Here is a 24,017-nt window from a genome sequence, read left to right as displayed (position 1 = left end):
GAAGAATAACACAGCTGCCTGCCTTCTGCCCTGCTCAACACACCTAGCAGAAAGCCCTTGTCTTGTCTTGTCTTGATCATGTTGTCTAATCCACTGTTGTTTAACCTCCTGTGTAAGCCTTGTGCTCCAGCTCTGCCTGCCTCTGGGACCCACAGGAGCCTTCCCAAGTCTCCTTCCAGCCACCTTCTGCTCCACAGTGATAATGGATCTGCTGAATAGGCAAATTATCTGCATTTATGGTGAGAGTGCATGCCAGCCTTTGCAGAGGCAAGCAGGAGAATACCAAACTTGGATGTTATAAATCATTCTTTTGACATTTTCTCTACCAACAGGAACTTCTTTTTCTCTAACCATTTTATTATTACTAGTCTTAGTAGTAGTAATTTGCAAGTTTTGTATGCAGCTGCAGGGAGGTACTAACAGGTCAGTTGCTAAAATAGGTCACTATGCTCTGAAGGGAAATTGTCAAGACTTCGAAGTCTGAAATTAAAGCGAGTAGATTTTTCAATTTCTTTGTAAGTGTAAATACTGCACTTTCTTTCCACACTACGTGATTCTTTGAAGCATGCTGTAATACAGGTTTTGTATTTCAGCACAGTGTTTGATCTCAGAAACAGGGGTAGCCATCAAACTGGAGGGAAAACAGAGTGACTGTACAGCCCTGAGCACATCCTCTGCAGTGGCCCAAGATCTGGAATTGCTGTTAGTAGATGGTTTGCAGCCTTGTTTGGGGGGAGCTTGGTAGAAGGATTTTAATGCAAAAATAAAATGTTAAACAAACATAATTTTAGGGTAGGTTGAATTTTGAACTGCTTAGCTAGAAGGGAGCACATGCAAATCAAAGAAGCTTAAAATACCTTGAAAAGATAATATTTACAGAGCTGATACTAAAAAAGTAATTGCTGTATGATGTAGTGTCCTCAGTAATTGCTTAGGACACAAAATATTCCTAAGAGAAGTTATGAAATACTAAATTATTGTAATAAAACCAATAATTAACATCCTGGGAATTTTCAGGCTCTGAAATATTTAAATACACAGTGTAAATGTCATTAGAAAGCAGTAAGGCAATTTTCATCTGATCCTTGGCTCTGAGTACATAGAGGAGATGTTTACAAAAATACAGAGGTATGCCTCTTTTTCCCCTCCCTGACCCGCAGCCTGCTGTGCAGCAAATGCTTATATTCTGTCCCAAGCTGCACCAAATCTGGCTTTCCTGAGGGGTTTGTCTACTGCCCACAGCTGATGAACTCAAATGTAGGTCAGGTGGAAGCTGAAGAATTTTAAAGACCCTTCTTCTTTCTTCACTGTGATTCTTGGGGTTTTGTAACATCTAGAAATATGTGTTTAAATAATAATATATTACTATCAGAAAGCAAGCAGAGATTGCGAAGAAATAAGAAAGTAATTTAATTTATCTATATCTGTATATGTGTGTATATATATATATACATATATATATATATATATAAAAATCCAGAATCCAGTCTAAATTAAAGGCAGAACATGTGATCCAGCTATGATGTCATTGAGTTGCCCATATAGAATTGTGTTCGCTGAATTTAAGATTCTGTGTGCTGTGCCTCAATTTAAATGAGTAAAAGTTCCGTAATGCATATCATAATAGTAGAATAGATGGAGTGCATTAATTTTCTGTTGCAAGGTAATCTCAGAAAAATGTGAGAAATCTGGAAAGTGATAGAGAGCGATAAAAAGATTTTTAAGAAGAAGTCCACATTGATTGAAAAAAAAAAATAGACTTCTGAAGTGATCCTGGGATCTAAGTTCCATTAAGTGGCACTTCTCAGGAGGGAAGACAGCTCCCAGGTTATTCCTGTAGCTCAGCTCTTAACATCTGAACCAGGTTCCCAGTGACTGACAGATGTGACAGACAGATGATGCATCCCTGTGGGTACATGCTTACCTATGTGCAAACACAGCTCCAGAGCCAGTTTTGTTTTCCCTGGTGGTTAATATGGCATTGGCAAGACAGTGAGTGTTTGAATGCAGCTGTTTTCATGCCGCACTTAACTTGGTCCAATTCCTTCAGGCTCCTCTGCTGAGTAAAACTGCCGAAGATTTAAATGATCCTGTTACTTTTTGACAGAGTGCTCCTAACATCAGCAGGCCCCCTTGCATCATTTGCTACAGTGCAGCCACCTTGCAGCAATGTCACCTGACTTGTGCAGTCCTCAGTCACTTTTTCCATCCTTGTCATAAGAAACCTACCTTGCCTTTCATTCAGCTTCCCTCAGATTTCAGAAGTACTCTGATGTCACAGATGCAGCACTGTGTTACCTAATCCTTCATCCCCCACCAAAATATGAGTCTTCATTGACTAACTGGTTTTGCAGAGTAAGAGCATGATTTGCCTGAGAAAACCTGTCAAAATAATCCCTAACCTTTTTCATAGTCTCAAGGTGAGAAAAAATAATTCATTGCAGAAGTAAAACTTGAAAATAAAACATGTATCAGTAAAAGCTGGGTTAGGAAATTCAAGTATGTGTCTACAAAAGCACTTCTTTCCCTCAAGTTGCATTTTTCTCATAGACACTTACTTTTACTATGTACTTTTAAAAATCAGCACAAAATGCCACTGAAGAGATTTTAAGCATTTAGAAATCCATTAGCTGTAACCTCTGCAGTCACAGTTATTATGGTAACAATCTTGGGCGATTTCCGAGCAGAAAGGGAGCATTCTGACCTGTGAAATGCAGATCACAGGCTAGTAAGCTTTTCTGCAGTTGAGGTGTTTATTGTATCTGCAAAGTCATTTGCTGATTTTCATGTTTGATGGAGGCTACAGTTGCTGTATCTTTTACAGGCTTCCCTGTGTGTTTGTTTAACCTGCTGGAGGTTTACCAAATGGTCTGTGAAGCAGCTGCAGAGCTATATGTCTTTTCCTTCCCGCTGTCATTGAAAATGTCTGAATTTGCTTTCACATATTTATAATTTAAGATTTCTTTCTTCTCCTTCCTCCTATTCATCAAAAAAACTTTGTTGGAAGGACTGCATGTCATTCATGTTTCATACGCAGATAAACGTGAAAGAAATTTCTCTCTTGTAGAAAATAAACAAAGGTCACTGAGTTCTTACCTAATTGAGATTGCTGATGATTTATTTGCACATATTCTTTTCAGGTCTGCTACATGCTGATTTTTTTCAGTACTGAAAAGGATTAGAATAGAGAGCAGTTTCACTTGACTCCTTTTACCATGAAGGAGAAAATGTATTAAGGGCAATCCTGTACATGAGAAACATGCGCTTTTTCAAATACCCAACTGATAAAAGGTCTGAAAATGTAACTGACTTGAAACAATTTTTGCTATTCACACAGCCAGTAGCAGATTTTGTTGTTGATGGTACCAAGCATCTTCATTCACATGTATTTGGATTTAATTGCATGTAGTTTTGCCAGCCTTTAGCCTTTCAAAGTAAAATGTATTCATTTATTTCAGCTGCATTTTCTTCCATTTTTGAAAACTCAGTTTAGCTATATGACGTATATAGAATTATATACCATATAGCATCTATAACGTCATTAAAAAAACTGTATCAGTAATTTAGCTGTTGCACACACACGTTTTGGGGCAGGAATGGACAGTTCCAAGTGAATTGTTCTGTACTTAGCAGATGTGCTTGCAGTGTGTACATGTGCATGTATTCCTCTGGCTGTTTATTAGTTTGAAGCATGAGTCTATAGAACCTGCCTTCCAGTCACAGTGATACCACAGGATTTTTGAATGGAGCTTGGAGCCTGAAAATAGGGAAGCATCAGTGCATCTTCTGAAATTGGGGGTCCCATCTTCCAGGACAATTGTTTTCCTGCACAATTCTGGCATGCTCTCTAAGCTCCACAAAGGGAAAATACCTTTGTGATGGTTGGTTTTGTTCATTTTAATCAAAGTGTTGTTGATGTCTGTTGAAAAATTTGTTCTCCTTTAAAGGTTTCAGTTAGAAGAGGAAGCATGGTGTAGTGGACATGAACGGAGAGGGAAACTAGGAAAAAAAAGAAAGATGACCAAGACTGGGTTTCAAATAGGAGCATGGAGACAGTCTCTGAAAGAGGCACTGGATTAGCTGGGTGAGCTTGGAAAGAGGGAGGAGAATCATATACTCTTGAAAGGTCATGGAAGGAGATGCCAAGCACAGGGATATTTGTAACCCTGGGATTGTGCAGTTGGTCACGATCCCTTCCTGGCTGAATGTAAAATTTACCAATCCAAATAATTGGTGCTGTTTACAAGAAGTTGTAAAACTTTGTGAAACTGACTGTCCCTTCTGGAATACAGCACCCTATTACAGCTACCAGAGGTTCTTCTGGGTAACTGAGAAGCTAAAATTTAGTATTGGCCTCTTGGAAGATGACTGCATTTTCATGAGATAGCACATCTGGGCTTTCTTGGGGCAAGAAAAGGGGGTATGTTCAGAAAAATGGATAGTACACAAGAAGAAGATCCACAAGGAATGCTCAAGTTCCTCAGTCTGTTCAGAAGTAAGGAAATATATTAAAAAATATTCAGGCATTATCTTCTTCTCTGAGTGGCAATATATTTAAACGTTCTTCTCTACATTGCTATCAGTCCAGTATTGGAGGAAAAAGGTGATTCAACAGCAGACATGATTTCTGCATCATTCATTTGAGATACTCATAGTTCCAGTGTCTCTAGAGAGGAAGAGCAAGCAATAGGTCTGTGTATACAGACTGTGTCAGTGGATTCAGAAGACTGAATAAATTAATTACCAAGAGCTTAATGTGTAAATATTGCAAAAACTGAAAAGAGTTGTACTCTCTAATGTGGCACTACTGGATGTCAAGGAATTGTGGCAGGACCAGACTGGGCAAAGCAGGCTGGCTCTCATTCTCTCCCTAATCCTTATTTTCTTGCTTTCCAAGATGGAGAAGGATTAAATGGAGTGTTCGTCTGACTCAGGAGGGCATTGCTTTCTTTCAAAAGTCTTGTGTTGCACAATTCTGTAGGCAGAAGCATATGACTAGCAAACAAAACCCAGGTTTGTTCCTTCAAAGTCTGGGAAGTTTGCTCATCTGAGAAGTTGGGGATAATTTTTTTATCATTTGCCTGCTTGAGTCTTTTTGCACTTAATAATTTCTTTTTATGTTACAGTTACAGATAATTAACTTGATGTTTTTAATATTCCTAATTTATTTTCTAATACCTCTTTAAAGTACTTGGTGCATGATTTCCATCTGTTCAGGGGTTTTTAATATATCTTTCCGTTTCTTCAGTGATTATAATTTCAGGGCATGAAAATATTAAGGAAATAATATACCATCTACAAAGATAAAACCAAAATATGCTACCCCAGATCTGGATAGTAGTCTGCCTCTTCTTTTCAACTGTACGAGTGGATCAAAGCTCTTCATTCTCACTCTACACCTTGATTTATACACAAAAATGTTACTTTATTTTGTTGCTATATAATTCTATGTCCATTTTGCCCATATGAAATGGCTCCAAGTATTTGGTATGGATGGAGAAAAGGTTGTTTCTTTGCTTGTTTGCCTTATAGCATTTTTGTGCTTTCTGTTAATGTCTTACAAGCAAAAGAGGAAAAGAAATTCTGGAGCTCGTGTATCTTCCTCATCGCATCCATGATACACGGGGTAGACAGAGATGTAATGGCATGCCTCACAGTGTAGAATAAAAGAAGTGGTTTGGTTTGTGCAGGATCTGGAAGACCAGAAGTTTATTATAACATCAGTGCAAACTAGCTTCTGTCTCCTTGCTGTTTAAAAGTGCAGTTGTAAGAACAAAGGTCTTGTCTGTTGGAGTTTCAATGTATTTATTGTGAATTTATGGGACCAAAAGAGGTATTTGTGACTGTCTAAACTAAACGTACAACCTCCTGGAATTTATTTGTATCTCTGCTTGTATTTGAATAATATTTTAGAAGGACATTCAATCTATTTATGGTTGCCAGTGATACAAACCCATCACAACCTTTTGTGGTTATACTCACTGCATTTATTTTTAGTTTGAGTATGCTCAGGTTCAGCTTCACCTCATTTGTAAGAAAGAGTTGTTTTTCATCAAAAATCACTTAATCCTTTGTAGTCACTTCACTATGAAACTGCCATTTAATCTTCCCTTTGTTAATGTAATCAAGTTGTGCTTCAGGTGTCTTTGCTACCAGGCATTTTTCTTTGACTATTGTGAAAACTCTTTCATGACTTTCCTGTCCTTCCATTTATTGCTAATAATGTTGGGGAAATGTGTCAAAAGAAGGAGAAAAAGCATCTGAGTGACAGTCACTACTTCACTAACACAAAGGAGTAGTAAGTACTGCTGTGTTAAACTATCCTCTTTATATATTCATGGTTTATATTAATTATTCTGGCCAGTTTGATCACCTGGGAGGGTTCCCAAATAACCTTTTGGTGACTTTAATTTCATAATTAATTTACTGGGTACCTGCTGGGGTTTCTTATATATAGGTGCACACATCCATTTGCATCTTTTACCTTGGTAGATTAAGGTACCTTTTTTACTTTGTAGGTGATTTACAGGCTAGGTGAATGCAGATTAGTCATCTTTTTTTGATTTACTGTCCTTGTCCAAATTGCAGATATCTGTTTCACTTTGTCTCTGTCACTTGGGGAATTCACTAATGTTATCTGAATAAACACGTGAAGAAGCCTTTTCAGTACAGTCTCCCTTATTACCAATGTGAAAAGAGTACAAGAAGGCAAAGCAAGAAGTATTTTAATAGGGGAGAATAGCAACAAGGCCAAAGTCAGGAGATTTCTTTGCTGTTATTCGCAGAAACCATTGATAGGACACTGTGAATATCAATCCAAGCAGGAAGAAATGTCAGTTTTCAATGCTAATTGATCTTATTGGTGAAGGAAAATTAATCCAGCTTAATAGTTAACTGTGAGACAAAATTCTGCCAAGGCCTTCTTCCTATATTAGGTGACTCTGTGACCCTGAATAATTGTTGGATAAATGATATAGAAAATGAGCATTGACCTTTGAGATACTAAAGATGCAATGTCATAGAAAAATGCTAGAGCTGAATTTTAGATGTCACTGCTGAACTATGAGTGATCATACCTGATAATACAGTGTGACTGTTGAATCCCAAAATACTGCTTCTTTAAAGGAAAGTGAGAAGTAAAATTTGATAGAGGTCGTACAGGGAAATCATGCCGTTATACCAAGACTGCAGCTAAATGGACCAAATCTAGCAAGAATAAAAATGCTACAATACAGTTAATAATTTCTAAATAACTTGTATTTAACATAGTTACATGTGACTAAAAGTATTCCCTTTCAGAAAGATTTCAGATTTATTTCTGGAATTGAAAGTTTAGGAAATATATTTGAAAGTCATTACAAAGTTGTAGTTACAAACCCAGATACCTAGTAAGGACCTTATGCTATTTTATGATAAGGATGGTACATAACTCTGATGAGGCCATTAAAAGCCAAGGGCTTTTTCCTTAGCCACTAACAAAAGGTAATGGTGCAATAGAGATCATATAGTAGATGGGAACATCTATCCAATCATGAAGCTTGACTTAATCACACTCCACAGAAAATAATAGGAAAGCTGTTTTAAGTCAGTCTAGTTTAAGTGCTAGCCAACGAGGATGATAGCTGGGTATGATTATAATGTATGGTAAGGCATGCTTTTCATGGCCTGAGTTAAGGGTATTGGGGAAATCAGTATTTTTGACAAGTTGTAAATACATTTTATAATCCCCGCTTTCTCTATGTATAAAATTGGAGTAGAGACTAGAACATTTTATTTGCTGATCCACTGCAAATTTTAATATATCTACTACCCTATAAAAATATAATTGACCAGTGGTCAAAACAAGGGAATCAGAAGATGTCAGGACATCAACTTGTATTTTTCTAATGCATATATACTTAAAATTAAGTATTATAAACTCAAATCCATACCAAACAGTCTTATGAGATTGTAGCAGCTAAAATTAGGCTGATTATCTCTATCTCCATCATAAGCTCTGGGTCTTCACTGAGAAAAAAATGAGGAATGTACAGACCTGTTGCAGGCTTTGCTAATTCAAAAAGGGAAAGAAAAACTTGAGCAAAGACTCTTTTACAGACATTTTGTAAGACCACAGGGAGTAGAATTTTATTTCATTTCAAAAATACCGCACACTGATTTATGTGGAGATGAAAAAAATTTCAGAAAGCTCTTGTTTGTGTAACTTAGCAAAGTTTTATACCAACCTGGAACCATATGAAATGTAAAAATCCTGTAACTTTTTCTTTAGTTCTGATTAGCAAATTTTACTCTCAGTAGTAGTGGAAGATCTCTGTGCTGAAGCCTCTGTATTGAGAAAGGCCTGCTAGGTTCCTTAAGTGATTTTTGTCAACTTAAAATAATTTAGAATTTAAGTATTTTCTTTAAAAATGCTGGCGGTATATCCTTTAAAAGAAGAGGAGAAAAATCCAGAGACAAACACATCTTGTGAATTGTTTGCATAGAGTCAGCAACCTGAAGAAGTGCTCTCATGCTGCAGTTTCCCTCTGTTTAAGTACAGCCTTTATTTAAAGGCTTTATTTATGTCTCTTTTTTACGGACAATCTTACTTTAAAAGAAGTATTTTCAACAAGCGTGCTTTGAGTTGTGCTAGCAGTTTCCTCATTTGCATCCGTGTTGAGATTCTGTACGTTGCACTGTGCTTGGAATTAAAGATGTCATTAAAGCCTCCAGGTAGTACTATTCAGCTCGTTATCTGTTTCAGTCTATGAAGATTTTAGCTATTTTTTCAATTCATATAAACATTTCCTGTCTATTTTAACCTCTTGGTCACTGAAAGGAGGACATTGCAATAGACCCAACAGACAAGATGTGTCTTTGAAGTAGAGGTGAACCAGAATATCCAGTAAGCGTGTCTCAATGTTTTTGGAGAGGAAGGTAGGTGTGATCTTTGTTCCTTTTCATCCAAAGTTTCTGGAGAGTAAATGTTGAAAAAAAAGCCAAAAAACTTTCCTGTGAAACTTATGTCATATTTTGAAGTTTGACAGAAAAGAGCCTTTTTCCTATATATAATAATGAGGCTGCTCTGGGATAATATAAGCTTCTTATGTTGATGTCACATTCAGATTTTTGCAAAAACCTGCAAACACCTTCTTGAAGTGACCTGAAGGTGTGAAATATTCCTATTGTCTTACAGGCTAATATGTGCAATGTCACTATGTGTTAATATGATGCTATCTCAGTTTCTGTGCTAATTTAATGGAATATGGTGACAATTTAGATGACAGAAATCTCATAGGTAGATTCATGCAGCTGGGTATTTTACTGTTTCGCTGCACTGATTTGTTCAGCAAGCTTGACTATCTAATAAGCTAGTTCATGCAAATGAAGGCATCTGCCTTCATCCCTCTTTGCCATTAGTTCATTATGCATATATTAAACTTCGGGGAATAAGTACAGAGATTGATTAGAGAGTTCCAGAGCACAGGTTAGCAGCCAAGAAATGCCTGAATGATTCCTTTCCTTTTTTTCCCCTTTCCCCCACCATGATTCCTTTTCTTCTACTTTTCCCCCTAATCTTTCCCTCACTTACAGCAGTGGTTGATTTTTGTGGTGTGGATCTTAAATACTTATTGACATCTAAAGTAATTGTTTTTTCTGCGATTTGGTAAATTTTATTATAACCCAGTAGCTTATTTTGCAGTTCTATAACCCTCCTTTTCCATTGGCTTTAACTGTATTTTTTTCTTCATCCTGAATATTGAGGAAGTTAATGATCCTTTTGTCAGAGGCACTTTTTTTTAACTATAAAAACCTACTAAAAAATCAGTGCATCCTATTTGTCAGGTTGCATATTAAATTGCCCCCTAAGCCATCCCTGTAACTTTAGTTTTCTATCAGATTTATGTATACAAAAAGAATGAGTCATTGACAGATCACTTTTTAAACCATTTGTAGCAATGCATTCATCCAGCCTAATTTTGAACTACCATCTTCCAGAAGTCAGCATTTCTGGGTTTTTCTACAAAGGTGAAGAGTAAGCAAACCGTAAAGATGTCAGTGGTCACTGAGCACAAAGGACAAAAAGTAAAATGTGTGGGAAGCATTCGCTCGCATTTTCCATATTTCTCATTTTTCTCATCCATATCTCATTTTCTCAAGGATAGCCTAACATTGAACGCAGAGACATCAATGAACCCTTTTTTCATGCTGAGTCTCCTTCAGTACTACCAAGTAGAAAGACAGGGTGTGCATTATCATTCAGCTATATTTGTTCTACAAACATTTACGTATATGACTCCTGAAAACTAAAATACCTGTTCCTTAATCCAAGTACTAGGAAAAGTTCTGCAGGTCCAGTCCCCCAAATTTCAAATACTCAAAAATTCACTACCCACTATTTGAATACCTGAACAACAGTTTTTCTAAAAAGGAGTCACAACATTACTATATCCTTTTCTTATCCTTACTGCTTTGGTTTTGCCATGACACTAATGATCTAGCTCCATGTCATGAAAAGGAAAACCACTGTCTTGTGTTAACTAAAATGTTAAATTACATAGCACCTGTAGATCATGACAGGCAATGCAAGGTATGTTAGGAAAAATAAATGACAGCTCAAATGGAGAAACGAGATTTAATGATGCTATTGCTAAAATTCACCTGGTAGCAACAGGATGTTAAAACATTGTGGCAAAACATGTCTTAAATAGCAAAAACCTACACAGTTCAGACAGTTCTTAATCTCAAAGGCAAAGAAGATTAAGAGGTGATTTGACTGGAGGTATCACAGGGATATCCTGAATGAAATAGTGGTACTATAATGAGATCTTGGTCTTGAAGGCTTGCCTACTCCCAGTTCAGATAGACATTATCTACACATGTAGCAGAGATTTCTTCACGTGATGCTTTCAAAGCCACGCTCGATATCTTTCTAAAAGGTAATCTATAGATGGAAATACCACCATACCAGATTTTTCTGTTTGTGTCACTCAGGTGATGAGGACAAGAATTGTTTCCAGTGGCTCTTTCCTGCTTTGAAATGCACAAATGCAATCAATCCTGTAATCAATCCTGCCTGATCCATTTTTGTAACTGTGGAAAGCAAAGAAACTGCAACAGTCAGGCTGTGTTTTTCTGAGTAGTGACACATCAGTGCAAAGGAACACAGATTATCAAGAGTTCTCTTGGTGTTAATTTCTCATTAAAAAGATATGAAGAGGAGGTTGGAGATGAATTCATCAGAATTATGGGAAGAAGTTTTATGAATCTAAATTAGTGTCAGAGTTCTGTGCTGTTGTACACAGTAGGGATTTTACTAGCAAAGGAGGGTTAATGAAGCCTTCATCCCATTCAGACAGTAATGTAGAAAAGACTAATGTCATGTGGCTCTGTACTTTCTTTATCAGTAGTGTCAACAGAGACATGCACACACAGGGTGTCACTGCTGATGCATGAGCCATTCTTGAGTTTAAGATTTTGTTGCTTATCCTATGATCAACATTTTCAAAAGGAGATACTTGTTTAATGTGGGAGATACAAATCTGAGGTAACTGTGGGCATAACCTTCAGCTCAGAAGTACTTTCTACTACCCATTTCCCAGCCAAGCTAACAATGATACTGTGTGGCAGCAAGGAAGTTTGAGCTCTGGAAATGCAATGTCTGCTGAAGAGGTGAAGGTTGAAACTGTGCTGCTTTTTACCTTTGCTTCTTAAAGCTCCACCTTGACAATTTAATGAGCTCCTCTGGACCCAACAAATGTTCAGGAATTTGGCTGCCATCCTAGATAATGAGGAAGCAAAAAATTGCTTGGACTTTCTGAAATGTAGCAAGTGAAGGTGGAACTGGTATTCACTTGAAGATAAGGAAGTTGATGGTTGCAGATATTCAAGTGGTCAATGGACAGTGTAGATAGGTTCTCAAAGAAAGCCACTGATGAAAACACTAGAACTTCCCAGCTAGCTTAAGAAATAAATGTACTTTCACTAGACTACATCACTGAGCAAGTTGTGGTTTCCACTGCATGTTTATTCCAACCCTACTGCAAGGTGGCATGTGAGTGTTAATTTTTTTTTTTGGTAGGTTTTGTTGGTGTGGTTTAACTAAATCTGAATATTCTTAAGTAATATATTCAAGTATTCATATTTACTGAAGCTAAGTGTTTTAATGTTTTATAATTTTTTAAAAATAATTTTTCCTTCAGTTGAATTTCTCTGCTCAGGGATTATAAATAGGGAATGATTGTATTTAGTCTGACTTTTCCAGTCCTTGATGGTAGAGCAAAAAAAAAAAAGGTACAGAGAAAAGGATTCAGAAGTATTCACTGACAAAAATTCCTAATAGACTCATCTCTTAGAAGAATCAGATGCCATCATTTGTATTAAGATAACTGAAGTTGGTCTCTTTGCACAGTATCTGTCAAAGTAATGTCATGGATAATTTTAGGTCGATCATACTTGGAATATATGGGAGGATTTGGAGTATCAATGTCTGTTCTTGTTTTGTTTTCTGGGACTATTGTGCAATTGAATTGCAAATACAAGAAAACAAAACAAAAAATATGCTTGAAAACTCTTTCATTGTGGAATTTTTGTAGGCAGGATTATCCAGAGGACCAAAAAGCCTGTTTTTCTCTCACCAGCATTTGTCTGGCTTGAAAAAGCATCTAGACATGTGGCCATCCATCTCTTACTTTAGTTTACATATCTGCCAGAGTTAGCCTGGAGAAACCCCTCAGCTTCTTACACAGCTGCTGCTATGGACCACTTTGTCCTCTAAGTTCAAAGCAGCTTTTTTTTTTTACCCTCATATGAAGCCATCTCTTGTAAGTTGACTTTAAAGAGATCATTCTTGTCTTTTCTGTGTGGAGCTGCTTTAATGTGAAAACTGATTTTACACCATGCCACCTTTTTTTTTTTATTTTCTGGCAAATGTTGTCTACTACTCCTGTCTACAAGGAGTGGATTCAGACTAGTAGGATGTGGTACCTTGAGCGTGTGCTGTTGGTAGCATGGCTGTGCTGCTTCTGGAGAAGCACTGGGGCTGCACTGTAGGCTGTGGGATGCAAATCTTAAGCCCTGGGAAGGTAATAATGGTTTTGCTCAAATCACTGTTCACTCCTGAAATGTAATTACTGAAGCTACTGTAGTATGCACTGATAACTGTGTCATATATGTTTCTTTGTTTCTTCCAGTACTCTTCTGTGAAGAAATTGGTGAGGTTCTTTCATTAAAAATTAAGAGCTTTTTTTTTGTTGTTGTTGTTTTGGTTTTGGGGGTTTTTTTTGTCTGCATCTGGCTTTCTGGTAACTATTTGATTTTCAGACTTGGGATATTTGTATTAAATTCTGATGTTTTTAGTTAGAAACAGAATTTCAAAAATAATGTTTACATTTGCAGTTAAATTGAAAACCACTTCTGTTGAATACCTCAGTTGGAATTTAGAGAGTGTTGGCTGCCAAGAGTTGTATGAGTACAAAAAATGTACCCAAAATCAAACAGCACAAGAGCTAAGCTCATTTTAGACAGGCAACCAATGAACCCAGGTGTGAACTGTGCTGCTGTGTCCTGTAGGCCTGGTGTTTTCAGTGAGTTATGTGATCGTGTCCTATATATCACTGCTTGTGATGGATCATAAAATACCCTTATTTCCTTTTCTGTGTCGTAATTAGGCTAGGCTGACTTTTTCTAGTCTATAAGCACTGGTAAGGTTTTTGGATTTTCAGTGATATTTTTGCAATGGCAAAGTTATCTTGTAGATGCTCTAAAAAAAAAAAAAAAAGGAGGAAAAAGAAAGATAAAGAGGATATCATCTAATGCCCCGTACACAACCAGACCAGCTGTCAGTTTAAACCGAATCTGTTTTAGACAGTTTTTTGCAAGTGTCTTGGCCATACCTATCTCGTTTGCTTTCACTGAAAATGGTGCAGCATTTCACCTGTACATTTATGCTGATTAACCGGGCTGCTGACCCGAGCCTGCACTGGCAGTTTTTAAATTTAAAGTCTTGTTGGTATCTGCAGTATGTTGTGGCTTTTAGATGTGCTCTGCTGCACCTTGTACCTGTTTGTCTTCCACTGTGGGTTACTGGCTTCTGAACTAGGACTGGTTTGGGGATTGTCCCTCCACAGGCTGGAGGGGAGGCCACAGGGCAAGTTGTGACCAGCTTCATGTCTTCAGACTCTCCTCACTGATGTGGTTTTGTTTGTTTTTGACAGAAATTTAGGTGTTTTAGAAGTTAGTGACAGCCAGTCAGGAAAAGGGCAACAAGGAATGGACTGTTCATCATCTCTTGACATCCCTCTTGTCACACTAAGAGAAATACACATACCCACAGGACTTGAAACACTGAGTGAATGTGATGTCTGCACTATCTGTTCCCAAAGAATTCACTTTATGTGATTTCTTATTAAGCTATGAGATGCCTACTGGGATGTAAAGCAAAATGTTTTCTCGGCAGAATTTGTGCTGACATACGAGGGAAAATCCATTCAAGGACATCATTCACTATATTTTCAGCAAACTTACCAATTACTTAGTTATTAATTATATATAGTTTTTGGTAGGAAAATATCAATAGCAAATTTTATTTTTTTTTACTTTTATATTCAGTTCCATATGTGCCCTATTCCTACTGCGCTTAAACTTATTCACTAGGTGGAGAATATGGAGAATAGAAGAAAGTACTTGACTAGATTGTGTAGATTTTAGTCATTTTTAGAGGTTTTAAGATTTTTTTTTTCCAGAAGGGACTCAGTATCTGACATAAAGGCAAATATTTTTGAGTTCTACTTTAGTATATACATTAAGATATAAAATTGTAGTAATTTAGAAAATAAATGATAAAACTTTTGACTAAGAGTTCTCTCAGCTTTCAAATATTTTTCTGTGAAAAAATCTCTTCTGTCATCTATTCTTGTTTTCTTTTTGAAGAAATGGATATATTCCAGGTTTATAAGTCTCATGAGAATTTATTTTCCATTCTATTTATTCATTGAAAGATATTATTTACATACACCAAAAAGTAGAAAATGGCAAGAAGTCTGCTCATGTGAAAAATACTAGACGTTTTACTATGTTGCTAGTATTCTTGAAGAAAAATCAGTCATGGTATTTCTTCAATTTTACCTACCTGCAAGTTGTTCCATGTATTCACCCTCTCACAGTAAGATTTAGCCAGTCTTGAATTTGAGCATCTGCTTTCTCTTTGAAGCCTTCTTGTGCTATGTTGCGTATCCCTGCAGTTCTCCAGGCTACAGGGCAGGTCATAGTGTTAATGCACCAGCTGACCCGGCTGCCAGTCAGGCTCACACAGTCATGATACTGCAACAGCAAGCCTGAGAGAAGCATCCAGACCAGCAGTTCAGAAGACAGCAGTAGTGTACTGTTTCCTTTAGAATTCCGCTGCTATGAATGCTACTGCTTACAGAACTGGAGATCTGAGGGAAGCTCTTTGGGGTAGAAACCTTTCTTTTTCATCTTACGTCTGTGTGTGTGTAAAAGTGTGCATATTTGTGCTGCCCTTGCTGAGCCATCTCCAGGATTCAGCGGGATTCCTGAATCCCATGCCAGAGGTAGGTGGATGCCAAGAAAGTTGTTGAGTGGCTGGTGCAGCATGGACAGACATGTACGTGGGATTGTCCCTGCAACAGGAAGCAATGGAAGTCCTGAGGCAGGCCCAAGACCCTCCCCTCCATAGGCTGAGGGAAGGCAAGTCCCAGTGTGAATTCACAAGATGTCTGGAAATAACTTCTGTGCTTTCCCTTCTGATGCTGACTATGCTAATATTATTACCAGTGTGGGAATACATGTAGACTTCAGAAACTTCTAAGTAATTAGGAGTTTGCTGGTTGGCATAAGTAATGAATTATGAGTGAGGTGATACATGATTTTTTACCCTCAAATTGTAACATAGCATTGTCTTAACTAGGAAATAGAGACTGGCCTTGCATTAGTTGGGGAATAGCACATACAGATATGTTTGCGTGTTGGATTGGAAATGAAGGGTTGTTATGATATTGGGCATTTCAATAATACTCCAGTGGGATTAGTCTGTAATAATAATGCCAAAGCAGTGCAGATGAGTAAGCATGTCATATATAGCATTATAAGAACAGTAATCGTGTGATTTAAGAAAGTGAAGATGAAAAACAATGATGAGGGTATCAAATGGGCCTGGTTCAAAGCACTTGCAGGGATAACAGTCTCTTATAAGCAAAATCAGCTTAGGTAGTTCAATTTCTTCCTGATATGATTATGTACAACAAAAGCTACAAAATCCTTCAGAGCAGCAAGCCTAATGAAACTACTGTGCATGCCCTAGATGACCTTATTTGTCAGTGTGCAATGAGCACTTCACACCACCCCTCCCTTACAGTGCTGGTACATCTTTCCCTCCTACCAGCCAAGGAAGAGTGCCTAGAAGTCATTGTTCTGTTGGCAGAGGCAAACAGAAATTTGTCATAATAGATGTGAGAAGGCACCAGCCTGATCATCACTTTCCATACCAGTAGTTGAAGGGAATAGTGTAATTGTTAGCCTGCTTAAAACACTGCTTGGACCATCTGTTCCACATGTACTTCGGGCAGCAGAGTATTGCCCAGCATTGGATTGCAAATTCAGAACCTATGTAAAAGTTCAAAAACACATGACAGTATTATGCTATGGCAAAAGATTAGGCATTGCATTGCAGTGCATTCCATTGTTTATGTCCTGTATAGTCATTGTGGCAAAGTATTTGTTTAAAATAAAATAAATCTTAGATGGTTATTGAAAGCCAGATTGTACTACTGAGAATTACAAAGGAGGATTCAGTTTGGGAGGTGGGAAGAGAGATTTTCCTTTTGACTCCAGATCTTGTGTTTGAGTAAACCCTGAATAAACGTGTCACATGCTGGCAGAGCACCTGAGGTTTCATCATGGGTGCCAATGTACAGTATCTTTGGTTAGTAAGTACCATGACTAACTCTTGTATTCGTTATGAATACTTACAGGTTTTTATAAAACTGAAAGCAGCATTTTGGTCCATAGTATCTCCACAGCTATGCAACATGTCTCCATGTTCAAAAGCAGGTAATCACATCTGTTCTTTCTGAACTGTCAGAAAGGCCAGATGTGAACAAATATTATGGAAGCCCAACAGCTTCCAGATGGTACCAAATGGTGGTTTGGTGTCAGCCAAGTTGGAGAACATGCCGGTTAGCTGTGCTACTGTCTGCTTCTGACAACCTGTGTTGCTGAATGCATTGCAGAATTTTATTGCAGTGGAAGCCTTATAAACATAGAGGAATTCTTGTCCAAGCGTGTAAGTCATGCTGTATAATGGTAAAAATGTGAATAACTGCAGTGAGGTCATCATCAGCTGGACAAGATAGAAGAGCCTGTCAGCCATCTAGAAACTAGCAGGAGCACAGGCTGATGCCACATCAGAAAAAGCTTCAGCAGCTAATCCTATTAGAAGTACTACCAATGATTACAAGCCTGTGTGCCAGGACTGGAGTCTCTTCTGAATGATTTCTTCTAAATGCCACCATTTCCTCAAATACAGAGGTAATGGTGGTGGTTTGGCAGTTCTTGTTCAGGGCAGCAGCTCCTCATCGTAAGGTGAAAATATGTTACATCATCTCCACAGTAATGTGGAATGATCTTGATAGAGGCTGGCTGCTATTTGTACAGTGGTAATTCCACACTTACTGGTGAACATTTTAATATGTACAAGGACCTTGCAGGTTTTTGGGTGGCTTTTCACCTTTAAATCTCATGCTGCCACAGCAAACTTGCTAGTGCAGTGCAGACATACTGTCTGTTTACAGTGAATATATGATGTTTGTGTCTGATCAATTCACCTAAAAGCTATGTATTAGTACTGAAAAGGATGATCCTGGGATCAATGACCCTTCCAGGATTTTAGTGGATCTTAGGATTTCATGTATTTTTCCAGAATACCTGGGCAGCTGGTGGTTTTACTAGATCTTCCCTGAATGGAAACAGTAGACATGTGGCTTTCCAAATAGTTGCAGTCCTGCTGAAACTGCATATGTAGGTTACTTTTTTATCTTATTATCCACCCATGTGCAGCAAGGACATATTTTTTGAAAGTTTGAGGCTTTTTGTTGCATGTGATCTGCCTTTGTTGTCTGTGGAATTAACTTGCCAATTTCCAATAATGGAGAAACTGCAGAAGAGAGTGTTTTAGCACGTGAGAGAAATTTTATGTACACTTAATCACTATGAAAGCCCTTCACTTTACACCTGTTCTGCGAGAGTTACAATGGAGTTGTATTTATGTAAAAATAAGGAATAAACCTATTAAGATCTGAAGTATCTCTGTCTGGATTCTTGTTAAATTCAATTGTTCCTATTCACACTGACATCTGCTAGTGACCTCAAAGTGAGCCTGAACCTAAAATTGTAGTTCTGTTGTATCAATGTGTGGTTTATCCTTCTATTTAATCAGTTGAAATGCATTATAAAACAGAGGTCAGAGGTAGAGAGCAGAAAATGAGAAAAGATTGCTTTTTAAAATGTGAGACAACTATCTTTAGCTATAAGTGTTCCCAGACTTCATATCTGTGGGCTCTGTATAGTATACTAGCACATTGGTGTAATTTTTAATAACCTTTTAAACAACATATGGCTCAAGCTTTATCTATATGCAGAGGCTTGTGGACAGAACTTGTGAATTTTAACATAAAAAGATCTCCAGGTGTACATGTTACTCCTTACTAACACAGAATGATTTTCTTGGGAAGAAAGTGTCATATTAGAAAGGCAACATCTGTGTTGCTACTTAAATTGTAATAATGTGAATAATTTTCTTTCAACAGAGGAATTCAAGGGCTCAACCATAGTTGAATTAATGAAAAAAGAAGGCACCACCCTAGGGCTCACAGTATCGGGTGGCATCGACAAGGATGGGAAACCGAGAGTATCTAACCTTCGTCAAGGAGGAATTGCTGCTAGGTAACTGCATCTCAAGCTACAAAATGCAATATAAGATGTGATTGCTTGAGAAATATGTACTGCATCAGAAAGGTCACTTAAAAAATATGTGACTGATGCATCTATAATGGCAGCCCATCACACTGGAGAGCCTCAGAGGGAAACGGCAACAGCTGGTCTTTCTTTTTGCTTAGGGCTACTTTGATAAAAACTAGAAATACCAACAAGATCTTTGAAAGTTGTCACAAGACTCATGATATTTCTTCTAAAATATATATGTTTTATTTTTCTATTTTTTTGTCTTTGAACAAAAATTTGAGAGAAGTAACATAACATATTGAGGGGAAAAAAAACCAAAATGGAAAAAAGAAGGATAGTGCTACCATAATTTAATTCTTCTTTTAACTCTTTATTAGACAGCTTTGAGATTAAAAAGACTCTAAAGTCATAGATACCTTGCTTGCTACTGCAGTGGAAAGAAAAAAGCTTTTAATCAGGAGTGAGACAAGCCAAAAGATAAGAGTTGAGCTAAATCATCTCAAGTAACTGAGTAGAACATATACTTTTGGCCTTGGCCCATCTCCTGTTGATATGATGTTAGCTGCGAAGGCAACCAATGTCCAAAACAAAATTTTATTTGGACACTTTGCAAAGAGAGAGACAAGGATGGGGACATGAAGAAGATGACTTCCCAGATCCTATGTCCAAACCATCAAATCATTCTTTATTGTACAGCTGGTTTTATACCTCAGGAGAGAATAAAGCAATAATATTCTTATTTTAATATTTAACTAGCTAGTGCAGATTAAGATCTTAAAATGCCACTTTCTGTTAGAAAAATCAACTTGATTTAATCTAGATTCATGGGAAAAAAATTCTTAGAATCACTAAACTGTAATTTAAAGGATTTTGTTTGGTTCATCGGATCTGTCTTTTACAAAAGGAGCATGTACTTTTCCCTAGGAGTGACCAGCTGGATGTAGGGGACTACATCAAATCTGTGAATGGAATCAACCTGACCAAATTTCGCCATGATGAGATCATCAGCCTGCTCAAGAATGTTGGTGAAAGGGTTGTGTTAGAAGTGGAGTATGAGCTGCCTCCAGTCTGTAAGTATTTGCAAAACAAACTGAAAACCTATGCAGAATAGCAGACTCAGTCAACAGTGAGATGGGCATGATTGGTAATAGTCATTTTAGTAGTGGTTGTTTTTAAATTTTCTATTCTTAATTTTATTTTTTCCTGTGGCTTATCACAGAGCATTGAAGCAGTACAAAAGAACTGGTAGGTTTTGGTTGTTTTGTTGGGTTTTGTTTGGGGATTTTTGTTTGCTTCTTTGCAGTTTTGAATACTGGAAAGTAGATTAAGTAGATTCCAGGGAAAGCAAATCCTCCTTTTTTTCTGTAAGATCCTCTGAGATGAGATCAGTGAGTATCTGCCTCTGCTTTTTGCTTTCTTCTCTCCATGTGCATCACCATCCCTCTCTCCTAGGTAAACAACATCTTTTGGGACTTTTCTAGTCTTTTCTGACACCACATTTAGGCAAGATTTCAATTCTAGAGCAGAAGACCCAGTGGGGTGGTCCATAAGGATACATGAACTTGCAAGAAATGCGTGACTGAAACAAGGGCTTTCACTGAGGAGGATTTTCTTCAAAATACAAGTTTATGTTCACACCAAAGTTGCAGAGTATTACTGAATGTTTTCCTTGCCTCTCCTTTGCTCTGTCTTTACGTGCTTGTGCCTGTAACAGTGTGTCTGTAGGACAAAATCAGTGTGAATCAAGTCTGTCAGGTATGAAGTGAAAGCCAGAGAAACTGGCTGGGACCTGAAGTGAAGGAGTGTCAGGTGGTTGACTGCACCAAGGGGCTGCACCAGGTACACCCTTGAAAGAGTGTGTGCTCATTCATACTGCTTGCTGGAGGGCAGAAGATGTGGTTTCCTGGTGTCTGGCCAGAAGAATCTCAGGTGCCAGCTGGGAAACTCTTGTCTCCTTAAATAAAGAGTTTCCTTGCAATAGAATCCAAAACAATCCATCACTGTCCTTGGTTCTCAGAAGCTGATGAACTTCCCCACTGCTTTCTAGCAGCTGGAGGGTTAATCTAGTTACATATTGGGGTTTTTTTAGGACCTCCTGACAAGCCCATTAAAAAATGTTGAATATCCTCTGTTGATTAGTATTCACTTGTGGTGAGGGAACTTCATGTTCTGAAGCACAGTATCTGAAGTAATCAGCTGAGTTCAGACTTATTTTGCTGCAGATGTAGTTGTTTTACCAGCAATATTTGTTGTGCATTTATTCAACCAGGCTTTTTTTTTGGTTTTCATCCTCTTTTGGCATATGTGCCATTCTTGTTTGCTGAGACTGGATTTTGACACACTAAATTACAACAGCATTTGTAACTTTTTCTTTAAGTCCTTGGAATTTCTAGCCTCTTCATACAAGCATAGATAATAAAGTTGGAGATAATTAGCAGTCTAGTTGTTTCTATTAACTACTGAGCAAGCTGTTTCTGTTAAACATGCAAGTTTTACAGTAAGTCATGTGGAGAAGTCCTGGCACTTCCTTCCTGGCCCCATACGTAATGGAATTCTACTGTTGCTCCCATGCTTGCTCCCTCAGAGAGAGGATTGTCATAGTTTCAGAGCCAGGAAATGTCAATAATTTAATAATGATTGATTACATTTGGCTGAGACTGGTAATCCCACTCCCTAGTGCTTCCTTCCATTTCTGAAGTGTTCGCAGCAGGAGCATCCAGCTGCTGTTTTCAGAACAAGCCACCTCAGTGTTTAAAACTGGAAGGTGAGCAGTGCCTGTCTCAGGTCTGCTTTTTGCTGTTGCAAGGGTTAAGGAGTTTTTCCCCACACCAGGCTGAGGCTGGTGTGCAAGGACAGCCAGCTGAGTGGCTGTTCCCAGGAGGAAGGACGCTGCTGCCATTCCTCACTGCTGAGCTGTGAGTTTCACCTCTCCCCACACCAAACAAATGGGAAAGTGTGGATTCATCATGAGCTCTCCACAAGGCCACTTCCTGCCAATAGGAATGAAGACAACAGTAGTCTTCTCCTCATAATTCAATTTTTTAGTCAGTAAAATGTTTCTAACTGAAAAGAAAACAACCACATGGACTCAGTAACGCAGTTGTGATCTTCAAGCTGCAGCAGGAATTACTGCAGCACAGAGCAGCGCTCTAGAGGGCCGTCTTTCACCTGTTTTCCTAAGGAAATTAGATTTATGTAATTTCACTGGCTGGCTCTCCTGGTTCCCTGCAGTAAATTTTTTATAGGGTATGAAAAGCTCCCAGAAAAGTACATTACATAGAGTGCATCTCCAGAAATAAACACTGGGGTGAATTGCAAGCAGGGGAGTCCTGAGAGAGAGAGCACTGAGGTCCCTCTGCTATTCCTGGTGCCTTTCATGATTGGCAGCACACACAGGCTAGCCTGTGGCATCCTCTGCCCCCTCAGGGTGTCCTGACAGGGAAACTCTGGTTATTGCAGACAGGAACATTAAATAACACAAGTTTTCATGAGTTCTGCCACTCACGGAGCATGTATTTTATAGAGCTGGGTTGGTTTGGTTTTGATTTTTTTTTTTTTAATTTTATATGTGTTTATACTGTTTGCAGTGTTTGACTAGAAGATGGAAAGTATGAGTGCATGTGATTTTGCACAGAGTCCTTTTCCCATTGGAAAAGAGAGTTCTTAGACCCTGCCAAAGTGTTCCTGTAAAAGCTAATAGCAACCCGTCTGCTGGTCTCTTAACAGCAGTGGTTTCAAATTCTGTAAAGTGGATTATCACACCCAAATGCATTGGTCTGTGCATTAGGCTTCTCACCTCCTAGTCCAGCTATACATCAATTCTTTCGTACTTGCAGAGAAAATACTGACTCAACTAGAATTCTAGCCAAAGAACTTTTTTTACTAACTCACCAATTATGAGGGATCATGCTACATTTTGGAAAAAAAAAAAATCCTTACGATAATAAAATGCATTATATTGTAATCTAGTAACCTGAGATCAGACAAATTCCCCAAAAATCTTGATTGTCTTCTTTCTAAGCCACAAAAGTAAATGTTTTCATAGCTAAACAGCCAGCTCAGTAGGTACTCTTAAGAATTTTCATTTTTATCCCACCGTGTATTCCATATTTTCGAGCACCCTGCTGTAACTATAGGAAAAGCAAAATTATGCCATAATTTAAACAGTTAGACTCAAATTACTCATCTGTTAAATGCATCTGTGTATTTTTTCCAAACCATTGTCACTCTGCAAAGTATCTAGCCCAAAATTCTCTCAAAAAGAAGATGAGTTCTATTTAATTAGAGGTCTTCAGTCTGACTGTTCTGTAATAGGAAATTTCCAATTGTATGACTCAATATCTTAAATTAGAAAAGATGTAAATCTGTGTGTATAATTAGAAAAATAATAACCATTAAGGTTTGGATTCTATTTCTTTTAGCTGTACAAGGATCAGGTCTCATCTTTAGAACTGTGGAAGTTACTTTACATAAAGAGGGAAACACCTTTGGATTTGTAATAAGAGGTGAGTTATTGCTGAGTTTGAAATCTGTATTTTCTTGTTTAAAAAAATGTGGTAAGTTTTTTAAGCACTCAGAAAAATGTCAAGATTAATGGCTAAGAGTTTGCAAAAATTGATATATTCCATTTTCCATACCCTCATGTATTGCTTTTATAAGCTGCTCTAATTTTTGTTTATGGAAGAACCTTAAGTAGTCAACTAGGCCAAGGAAACATGACAAATTCTGGTCACATAAGACCAGATTCTGCTACCACTGAAATCACCAAGAAGATCATAGTTCTTAAAAAACATTTACATGTAGTACTTGCATGAAGTATGAAGGCATGAGATTTGATTAATACTGCTAGTAGTCTGAATTGTACAACTAAAATATTATCACTGACTTGGAGATCATAAGAAAAGATGAAGCTGTTAATTAATACACCCCAGTAATGAATTATTACTTTCTTCAGGGAAAATGTCTTTTATATTTAGTACATAAATGTCTTAGTGTTCACTTATTCTTCTGAGTATACATAGAGATTTTTTTTCTCTGTGCTGCAAACATTGCAGAACAGT

At 37.7% G+C, this 24,017-nt stretch overlaps 1 protein-coding gene across 5 annotated transcripts in view; it reads left to right on the top strand.

Annotated features, from left to right (window-relative positions):
* Positions 1-24,017, top strand: part of GRIP1 (glutamate receptor interacting protein 1) — a 220,863-nt gene that overhangs the window by 122,395 nt on the left and 74,451 nt on the right. For all 5 annotated transcript variants that reach the window (XM_062492005.1, XM_062492004.1, XM_062492003.1 and 2 more), the window contains exons 3-5: positions 18,804-18,939; positions 19,882-20,027; positions 23,379-23,462. In XM_062492005.1, coding sequence (XP_062347989.1) covers positions 18,804-18,939; positions 19,882-20,027; positions 23,379-23,462 — 366 coding nt within the window. The remainder of the gene's footprint in view (positions 1-18,803; positions 18,940-19,881; positions 20,028-23,378; positions 23,463-24,017) is intronic.

The sequence above is a fragment of the Cinclus cinclus genome, chromosome 4 (genome assembly GCF_963662255.1).
Source record: "Cinclus cinclus chromosome 4, bCinCin1.1, whole genome shotgun sequence".
Taxonomy (NCBI): Eukaryota; Metazoa; Chordata; class Aves; order Passeriformes; family Cinclidae; genus Cinclus; species Cinclus cinclus.
The sequence above is the reverse complement of the archived record's forward strand: the minus strand, read 5'-3'. Positions and strand labels throughout refer to the sequence as shown.